Raw genomic sequence first — 10,548 nt, 5'->3', positions numbered from 1 at the left:
CTAAATAGCTGTCTATGTAACTTCATGAAGACAAATGCTGTGGATATTTCCCATCCTGTGGTTTTGAGCATCCATAGCCTCTTCCATCAGTTTATGAGTTCAAGCAAGGAACGAGGCCTCTGAAAACCAGTGTGACAGGAACTCGAGAAACCCCATAAGGCGAGCATTCTCCGTAGTGTACCTCTCCTCCTGGAGCCCCCGACCTCCCTTTCCTGTCCTGAGACATCCTCACACCCGGGTAAAGCAAACCCTGGTGGGCAGCTCAGAGCAGGGTGGGAGGTGAGCAAAGAAGGGGGTCGTCCATTGGTAGGGCTTCTTGTTACAGTTGGGGATGAGTCAGTCTCTGGTAGCCTCCTGGTTCACTTGAGGATATGTTTATTTTCTCTCTACTATACAGGATGTTTACAACCATCCTGTGTGGTTTGCCCACAACTGCACTTGCATTTGAATTTGGTGGGCAGCTTGCCCTGGGCAGGGGCTATCCCCTGCTCGACCCCCCACAATCTCCATCACACACATGCACACGCGCGCACACATACAATCCTGATTTCTTTGAGTCGCTGCCAGGTTTGTAGTGTGTGTGTCTGGGGGTAGAATAGAGTGGGTAATTATTTTGGGGATGGAAACACAGGATTTTTTTTTTTTTTTTTTTTTGAATAGGCCTTTCAGCAAGTTGGCAAAGCTTCAGACCCCGCTCCCACCCCGGCACAAAGAGCACAGCCATGCTGGTCATTTTGCATTTGCCAGACACGATGTGTCTTTTTTTTTTTTTTTTTTTTTAATCTACAGACCCTCCCCTCCCACCCATTCCTTGCTCTTTGTTTAGAATTGAGATGTAATCTAAGTAATTGGATTTTACCAGCTTACGTTGTTAATATTGGAAAATTGAGTTAATAAAACGGTGTTTTGGCAGACACGCCCCTCCAGGGGGGACCAGCTGGGCATTTCTTTAAATCACCCGGTGTCCCTTGCTCCTGCCTTCTCTAGCCTAATCGTGCCCCTGCGCTGTGTCCTACTCGGGTTTGTAAACTTTCAGAAATCCCGGACAGAACTGGAATGTAATTAACCTAGAAATTGCTGTTGTGCCATATTTGGGGCTACCCTAGAGGTGGAGCGCGCAGATAGCACTAAGCTGGAATAACTCGGTCCTGTAGATAAGGCCCACGGAACCTGGGAATACCACGGCCACCCCCTTGTGAGTCTTCTGATGGCGGGCGGTGTCCTCGTGCGTGATCAGAGGACGGCGGGGGTCGGGGGGCATAGGGAGGCTTAACTACAAAACACAAAATATTTCGCGTAGACCTTAGTTGGCTCATCAGTGGTGTTTCTTTACAAGTGTTGTCTTGCAGTTTGTTAACTTTCAAAATAGTGCCAGTGTTAAGTTGTGGTGTGTTTCTTTGTTCCTGTAAAGGTACTGTACCTTTTTTTTTTTTTTTTAACCTAAACATGAAACATACTTCAAGATTTATTTGGGTAAAATTTTAAGTGATCAAGCAGAACATTCTTTTGGCTCTTGGCCATGCCAGCTAAACCCCAAATGTGAGAAGTCTCCGGAGAAAAATGGCAGCTTTTGCGTGCAGCTCAGGGAGTGGAAGGGAGAAGGGGGAGGATGGAACCTCCCCCTGGGAGCTCCCGCAGCGTGATCCCGCAGCATGCACCGTCTCTGTGTGCCTGTCCCGCATGAACGGGCCTGCGGCCGGACCGTCCTCCTGGGTCCGGCGGGTTGTGGCCCGGGGTCATTGTGACGCATGGACCACAAGGGCATTATGCCTTGTGGTGGGATGGCCTCTTGTGTATCACGGTGGTCGAGAAGCCATCACTTGGCTTCTATCGCACGATGCTGCTGGTGGGCACATGGCTCAGTGAATTCTTAACTAAGTGATGACGGTGGACATGGTAGAAAGGGGATCGTGTGGGCAGGTGCTTTGTAGATTCCTATGAAATGGATCCACAATGACACTGGTTCCCGGTTGACCTTTGGGTAGACTTAGGGATGGCTGGTCACTTTCCCTGGGGCAGAACGACACGCCTCTCCCTCTCCCGTTCCTGTTGGGTCTCTTTGAGGGCCACCCACCTCTCCCCGGCACCTCTGGATAGCATTCAGTCTGCCCCTCTGCTCCGAAAACATGGTGTGTTTAACGCTGTGATTCCTCAGGAATGGATGGTGCGTGTTTATCTGTGGTACAGCATGCCGCGTTCCTGCCGTGCCCTCCCCACGTCGATGGAGGGCGTGTCTTCTGAAGCCAGCCATGGCAAGAGAAAGGGGAAGGGCATTCCAGATGGAGAGTGCAGTCTCAAGTAAGCAAGATCCCTTGGGATATTTGCCTCTGTCTTAGGGCATTTATTTCTACGTAGAATGACATTCAGAGATCAGATCAGTGAGTTGACATTCATCTCAACACATTTTCTTTCCTCCCTTTTGGGACACTTTAGCTTAAACGGGATTCACCCCAGCAGGGTTGAGTTTTTTGTTTTTTTTTTAAATGAGTGAATTGGAATGGGACTCCCAGACCTGGGAGCTTCTAGAGAAAAGGCACACCAGATGGCCTTGCCTGTGACAAGGCGTCCCACATGGACGCAGCATGATGTGACCGAGAAAACTCTGACCCGAGCAACCAGCATTTGCCTTTTGGTCTTGTTTGTCCTGCACCCAAGCTGTGTTTGGCCTTAGGCAGGTCTCCCCCGCTCAGTTGGTTGATCTGTGTAGTGAGGGTGATCTTGGCAAGATCCTTCCAAAAAAAAATGAAAGCCTTTAGCTTTTAACATTTGTCTTGAACACCAAACAGATAGCAGCCTGTATCTATATTCTCTGAGCCTGCTGTTTTGAATTTTTTAGTCTTTTACTTGGCGCGCATGCGCACACACAGAAAAAAGCACACACACACTCTCACTCATTCACACCATGGACGGGCAGTGATGGCGTGGTTTGACCCGAGAGCACTTCTCTTCCCTCACCCCACAGCCCCCAACCCTTGACTGTAGCACACGGTAAATAAAATGTAACCCTCCATGTATTTATTCATCTATAAATACATTTATTCATGTTTTCCTCTGCTGGTTTCAGTCGGTCTCATCTGTGTAACTTGGCTGGCGGGGAAGTTTGCTTTAATTGGGTTTTCTTGACCTAAGGATGTACCTAGCGTTCTAGAATGAAACCTTCTCTAAGGGGAAACTCCTTCCTTGATCAGTTAATAAAACAAACATGAGACTGCATCATGCTCTGGTTGATCCCTTCTGTGGTTTGGCTGAGGAACACAGGCCCTCTGTGCTTTCTATATGCTGGTGTTTCTGTGGACCACCAGTGGGCAGTGGAGGGCCATCTGGCTATCCCTCAAGGCCCCACGTAGTGTTCTCCACTTGACCCCAGGGACCCCATTCTCTTTCCACCCCCATGATGATTCGGAACCGTCTTCATCCAGAGGTGTTTTCCTTTTCAGGCATCTTCACTCTAAGGAATGGATAGGACGGTGCATGTGGTTCTGGGTGAAATGTCAGCTGATAGAAGGGGGTGGGTGAAGTAAATGCCTCAGGAGGTGGGTACCCCTGCTTGATGCTGCCAGAGACTGGCCCTCCATCTCCCTCTTCAGCGTTTGGTAGGTGTCCTGTGTGGCCTGCGCCTCAGCTCCACAGAGCACCTTTCCTCCCCAGGCCTCTCCAGGTGCAGATATTCTGGTTCTTCAGCACGTGGGAACCTCCCACCTACCCCTTCTTTACTGACTGAAAATAACAAGCACTCATTTCCTTGTATCCGGAATTCTGGAATGAGTCCCCTCAAACATTACCTGCACAGCCGAGCGTGCCGAGAGTGCTTACCCCCATGGATGTGGCCTCTAAGTTGTGTCATCCAAACTCTTCTATTGTGTGGGGCCAGCAAAGCCCAGCCAACACCTCTGTAATCCTCCCAGGACTCTGCAGGATGAGAAGCCAAACCACAGACCTGCACTTCATGCAAAATAAAGAGTCTTCTGGCTGCCCTTTAAAAAAAAAAAGATACTGGTTTGTTTCGTGGCTCAGTCTCTGCTTTCATCTGGGTCTCACAAATAATTACTTGAGAGCTTGGCTTAGTCCTCTAAGGGGTCATTTATTTGCCTGCCATTTTTTAATCTGTTAATGGCTTTATTTTTCATGGTCTCACCGAACAAGTCATCAGGCAAAAGGTGAACAATGGTGGGAGCAGTTTATCTTTCGGGTCCCGAAAGTGTGGAGTATCTTCCTGCATCCCGAGCGGTCGTTCGTCTTGCCCCATCCGTGTTTGCGTGTTGGACTTCCGTTTGGGCTCATGGTGTGTGGCATTTGTTTTTTTTTTAAAAAAAAAAAAAAAGCCCTAAGCATCAGCCCGCTTGGTGGCCGGCAGTGTTTCTGTCCAGTTTCTTGAATGCTCAGCGTGAGAGTTGGGTCCGTTCAGATGAAGATGTACGTGTTCGTATGATTGCCGATTTAAAAAGATAAACTTTTCGGGCGCCTGGGTGGCTCAGTTGGTTAAGCGACTGCCTTCGGCTCAGGTCATGATCCCAGGCTCCTGGGGTCGAGTCCCGCATCGGGCTCCCGGCTCAGCGGGGAGCCTGCTTCTCCCTCTGACCCTCTCCTCTCTCATGCTGTTTCTCTCTCACTCGCTCTCCAATAAATAAATAAATAAAATCTTTAAAAAAAAAAAAAGATAAACTTTTCAGCTGGAATCCGATGACTGGGGTTTTTATTTTCACAGGGAGGGGACTTTGCTGGAACAGCCAGGTAGTTCTGTGGGGCCCATCCACCCCGATGGTGGCATTGCGTTGCTTAGCTTGTCCTTTTTTTCATACCCCCGCCCCAGTTTAGTCCTATTATAAAGATTCCTATTTGTAACCGATAGAAACTGTAAAGGGCAGGACGGAACATCACCAAACTCACAACTGTGATCCTCGTCGCAGTTTGAGAATCACCTGTCCTAGCTCAGTCTCACCCCCACCTTCATCGGGTCCTTCAGCATCTCTCCCTGGAAGGCTCCCCCTCTGGACTTAGTGGCTTCCCCTGCTCACACTTCTGGTGTGTCTCGTCTTGTATACGGGCAGTCAGTTGGTTACAAAACTCTTCGTTCTCCGTAACACGGGGACAGTGGTGTTGCCTTTCTCTTACCATTTTAATATTTGGGAGTTTTCCTTTAAGTTGTTTAGCTTTCTGCTGATAGCTTTCGAATGTGGCGGCTTCACTGTGGTTACTCCTGGGTTTGCAAGCGCTTGTGATGAGCCGTAATGTTTGTACGATTCAAGGACCAAAGGTTGCCCTGTAAGTAAGGAGGGGGGTGCTGTCTCCCTTTTGAGCAAATGTCATTGGTACTGGGCACGTCATCTGTACGGCGGTGTTTCTCGTGGGTTTGGGAACGGAGGCAAGAGTAGAGACTGGTCTGGACAAGGGGTGTTTCAAGTTTTTTTAGTTTTTTAGTAGAAAACTGAGAGGGGTGTGTGTGTGTGTGTGTGTATTTTGCTGTACTAGTTTGTCAAATACCAGAATGTTGATTTAACGTGTGAAAGAATTGTGGTCATCAGCCGTTTAAGATACTATGATTACTATTTTATGTAATTCCAGCAATAGTTAAAGGAAGACTTATTTGTGCTTTAGTAATCTAGCAGGTTTGTTTTTTTTTTAAGATTTTTTATTTTATTTATTTGAGAGAGAGAGAGAATGAGAGAGAGAGCATGAGCGAGGGGGAGGGTCAGAGGGAGGAGCAGACTCCCTGCCGAGCAGGGAGCCCGATGCGGAACTCGATCCCGGGACTCCAGGATCATGACCTGAGCCGAAGGCAGTCGCTCAACCAACTGAGCCACCCAGGTGCCCCCTGGTTTTCTTTTATTACTCAGTACTCGAAGCGGTTTTTCCAGGGAGAGGGCAGTTATCAATTTCACACAGTGATTGATTCAGATTTAGATTCTGACCCATCCCTGTGCCATCGGGCTGCTTGTGGTTCCTTCGGTTTTGTTTTTTTTTTCCCCGGCCCTCAAATCCTGTATGTTGAGTGTCTTTATGAGCAGGGCTGGCTAGACAGTCTCAGCGGTTACCCCTGCAGGTTCTTGCCCTTGGAGGTGCCTACCACTCCCCTTGCGAATGGAGATATTTACAATGAAGAAAGAGCTGATATGAGGTCATTCGTGATAAATGTCCGTTAGTTACATGTAAACTAAAAATAAGGTAGTATTCTTATGTGGAAGCAGGAAAATTAACAGCTACAGTGTTCGGAAGGAAGTAAAGAAGGCTTGCCAAGACTCATCAGGATTCCAGTGATAGAAAGGAGTGTCTTGCACGTAAGATTTTGTAAAGGAAAGGTGCCTAGCCAAGGAGAGAAGTGTTGTGATTTGTAGACACCGTGGATAAATGAGGGGTCGATATGTATGTAGGATTGTGTCAGGAAAGAAGCCCAACAGGTAAGATATTCAGGCCAGTTTTCGAATCCCTGACAGAGAAGTTTGGACTTCACCTATAAGCAGAGGGTGCCCAGAATTTGTATTTCAGATGGACTAGAGAAATGGATTTTTCTGCATTATAAGCTTTCATTCTTGTAGTGAGTTTGTGTGGCTGGATTGGGGCCAGAAGGGATTGGAGGTGGGGAGACTGCTTCCTCCAGGGGATGTGCGGAAAGAGTCAGCAATGTGCAGGCGGGTGGGGGCCGGGGCGGGCGCCAGGTGTCAGGGCACAAATGAAGGGAATCACGTATGTGTTCGTGACAGTACCCCGTTGAAGCGGACAGTGCTGGATACGTGTGGCAGGAAGATTTGCGTGTTTTGTCATTACTCTGGACTTAATTTAAAACTAGAAAAGCCATTCATTAATCCCGTGTCCTCAGAGGCCACATGCGGTGTTGGCAATGCCCAATGTACAACAATCCGTGTACAAAACACAGCCTTTTAACGAAATTGATGGCCCTCTGCATCACGCCTGTGGTTTATGAGAGCGTGAGAGATAGAGAACCTTAATTAGAAAGAGTTTGCTTGAATTAGGGTCTTTTTTTCCTCCTCTCGTGTCCTGACTTTATGGCCGCATGTAGATCTATATCCTCCGATCTCTGCCTAATTCATTTTTAATTTTCCTTTGCTTTTCCAGGCCCAGGCTGCAAGCACAAAGGAAGTTTGCGCAGTCTCAGCCGAACAGTCCCAGCACAACTCCGGTAAAAATAGTGGAACCATTGCTGCCCCCTCCAGTTACTCAAATCTCTGACCTCTCTAAAAGGAAGCCCAAGACAGAAGACTTTCTTACCTTTCTCTGCCTTCGAGGTGAGACTGCGTTCCCCGCCAGGTGGGGAGGAGGACCCTGTTCCCAGGAGTAGAGTTAGCAGCCGGGCTCCATGTTGCAAACGGCTTTCCATTTCCCAGCCTGGTTTGGGGGATGTTTGAAGTGCCCAGTGCCATGGAGGGGAAGGGGGTATTGGAATCTTCCTATTTCTCCTTCTATTCTCATTTGACACATAAGTCCCCTTTCTTGGCTTCTCCACACTGTCTCACAGATCGTCGTTGCTATAGCTTTAATTTTACAGCCTGACTTTTCCCGATGATGCCCCTTCCTGAACCCCACCATCACCACCACACGGGGGCTTTACCAACGCTGTGCTTTGTCTTGTGGGCCCCCCCCCCCACCCCGCCCCGGGTGTTGTGAGTGGAGATCGTCTCCTTTGCTCAAGTTTTGTAAAGTCTGTCTTAAGTCACATCGAGTGAGTTCACACTTTTCACTGTACTACTTTGGGAAGAATTTAAGCAATACTTTCCAAGTACAGTTGACCCTTGAACAGCACAGGACCACTTCTACAAGGGTGGTTTTTTTGTTTTGTTTTGTTTTTCATTAAATACATGGGTGTGTGTATTTTCTCTTCCTTACAATTTTCTCAATAGCGTTTTCATTTCTCTAGCTTACTTTAAGAATACAATATCTAATCCATGCGGCTTGCAAAATACGTGTTAATCGCCTGTTTATGTTATGGGTAAGTGTTGTGGTCAACAGTCGGCTATTACTAGTTAAGTTTTGGGGGTTCATAAGTTACAAATGGATTCCAACACCCCTAAGTAACCTCCACATTGTTCAAGGGTCAACTGTATATAAATGGTGAAAATAATGGTCCATTTACATGAACAGGACTGAGGAGCCGAGTGCAAGGTCGAGGATAAAATTTTGCAGTGAAGGTTGAGTTTGGATTTGCATGGTCTGTCTTGGGAAACTGGCTACTGTAGGAACTAAGTTCATCACGGTTGTTGATGAGGAATGTAAAAGATTGTCAGAGAGCCTCTAATGGCCATGGGAGGTGCAGAGGAGTGTTAGAATAGAGGAAGCCATGAATGTGGAGCTTTCCTCTGGTGGGGTTGGTTGACAGAAAGTGAGCAGGAGGTCGAGGTCTTTGCTGTTGGTCATTTTGGTGGGGGCGGGGCTTGAGATTTAGAGTTCTGTACTTAAAAAAATAGTTTTATGAAATAAGTTACAGCAAGATTTCAGTATGGTAGAATTTTTTCATCAACTATTTGAGAATTTCCACCTTGTACCCCATCACTCCTTAACACATTAGTTTGTATTTTTTTTTTAAATTAAGGACATTCTCCTTTACTGAACCAAATTAGGACATTGACAATGATCCATCACTACCACTTACAAACCCTCATCTTAGATTGGCTTCAGATGCCCTAGAGAGAGGCTCCAGTTTGGAGCCGGAGGATCCAGGTCCTAGTTGGGCATTTTTAATGGTCTTACTCTGGAGCATGTCCACCTCAGTCTGTGTCTTTCGTGATCTTGACTCTTCAAGATTACAGGCCAGTTGTTTTGTGGAATGGCCCTCCATTGCGGTTGTCGAGCGTTTCCTCATCATTAGATTCACGTTTTCCATTTTTGGCCGGAATAGCACTTATAAGTGTTTTGTTGGGAGGTTCTTTGAAACTCCATATTCCATTTCTCATCAAACACTATTCATTTTTAAAAAAATCTGTATGGGCTCAATTCTTATTTCATTCAAAGGATCATAATCCATTTTTAAAAAAAATATATTTTGGGGCACCTGGATGGCTCAGTCAGTTAAGTGTCCGAGTCTTGGTACTGGCTCAGGTCTTGATCTCACAGTTCTGGTTTCGAGCCCCACCTTGGGCTTTGCACTGGGCATGGAGCCAGTTAAAAAATACATATATATATATAAGTGTGTGTGTATATCTATATATCTCTATATATCTGTATATATCTTCATTGATAGATTTTTAAAAATTTTAAGTACAGTCTGCCTATCCCCCGAGTGGGGCTCACAACTTCAAGATTGAGTCGCATGTCCTACCGACTGAGCCAGCCAGACGCCTCTTTCTTGCTATATTTTGATGTTTAGATTGTCCCAGGTTTCCTCAGTGGAGCCCCTCCATGCTGGCTTCTTTGTCCTTTTTGCCCTGTCCCTGTCCTCTTTCTGGCCTTGCTTTTGGGCCCATCACTGCTCCAGGCTCATCCTCATTTCCCTTCCTCAGTTCTGGAACCAGCCACTTCTCCAAGGAGCCCTGTTTGGTGTTGCAGCGGCTGGGCCTGAGGTGTGCTCCTAGCTGGAGGGTCCTTTCTCTTAGGTGCTTTGTGAATGTGTGCAGTGTTGTGTGTGCATGCACAGGGACACGTGTGTGTACATACATACACATGTGCTCAGTATATCTAGATGTAGGTCCACGTCTGTGTGTGTATCGAAATCCATGAATTAGCACCGATACCTCCAATTTCAGTTTTTTTTTAAAGATTTTATTTATTTATTTGACAGGGAGAGACACAGCGAGAGAGGGAACACAAGCAGGGGGAGTGGGAGAGGGAGAAGCAGGCTTCCCGCGGAGCAGGGAGCCTGATGCGGGGCTCGATCCCAGGACCCTGGGATCATGACCTGAGCCGAAGGCAGACGCTTAACGACTGAGCCACCCAGGCGCCCCTAATCAGTACATTTTTTAAAAAAGATTTTATTTATTTCTTTGACAGGGAGAGACATAGCGAGAGAGGGAACACAAGCAGGGGGAGTGGAAGAGGGAGAACCAGGCTTCCCGCTGAGCAGGGAGCCCGATGCGGGGCTCGATCCCAGAATCCTGGGATCATGACCTGAGCCAAAGGCAGAAACTTAACGACTGAGCCACCCAGGCGCCCCGTTCTCCGATTCCAGTTTAACATCTGTGGGTTCAATCTGGTTTTCGTCCTTTTCACGTTACAGACTGAGAAACCTGGCTCTTGTTATCCCTACTGGGTTTGTTCATTTGATCAGTGTTTTCCAGCGTAAACCCCCCTCTCCCCACCCAGTGTCTGCTCCCACCCCTTCCTTCACCATGTGGGACCCTTGTGAACTTGCTTGGCTCTGACACTCTTTTTTTTTTTTTTTTAAAGATTTTATTTATTTATTTGAGAGAGAGAGAATGAGAGAGCACATGAGAGCGGGGAGGGTCAGAGGGAGAAGCAGACTCCCTGCCGAGCAGGGAGCCCGATGCAGGACTCCGATGCGGGACTCGATCCTGGGACTCCAGGATCACGACCTGAGCCGAAGGCAGCTGCCCAACCAACTGAGCCACTCAGGCGCCCCCCCCTTTTTTTTTTTGGCTCTGA

The 10,548-nt window shown here is 47.5% G+C and overlaps 1 protein-coding gene across 4 annotated transcripts in view; it reads left to right on the top strand.

Annotated features, from left to right (window-relative positions):
• The window catches only part of JARID2 (jumonji and AT-rich interaction domain containing 2), a 153,719-nt gene that overhangs the window by 78,867 nt on the left and 64,304 nt on the right, over positions 1 to 10,548 (top strand). For 3 of the 4 annotated variants that reach the window (XM_081827650.1, XM_081827652.1, XM_081827651.1), the window contains one exon: positions 7,072 to 7,241. In XM_081827650.1, coding sequence (XP_081683776.1) covers positions 7,072 to 7,241 — 170 coding nt within the window. Of the gene's footprint in view, positions 1 to 4,261; positions 4,283 to 7,071; positions 7,242 to 10,548 lie in introns of those variants that run through there. The other variant, XM_081827653.1, reaches the window with a different exon arrangement.

The sequence above is a fragment of the Leptonychotes weddellii genome, chromosome 8 (genome assembly GCF_054177405.1).
Source record: "Leptonychotes weddellii isolate Sample4059 chromosome 8, ASM5417740v2, whole genome shotgun sequence".
Classification (NCBI taxonomy): domain Eukaryota; kingdom Metazoa; phylum Chordata; class Mammalia; order Carnivora; family Phocidae; genus Leptonychotes; species Leptonychotes weddellii.
Note: the sequence above shows the minus strand (reverse complement) of the source record. Positions and strands in the feature narration are given on the sequence as shown.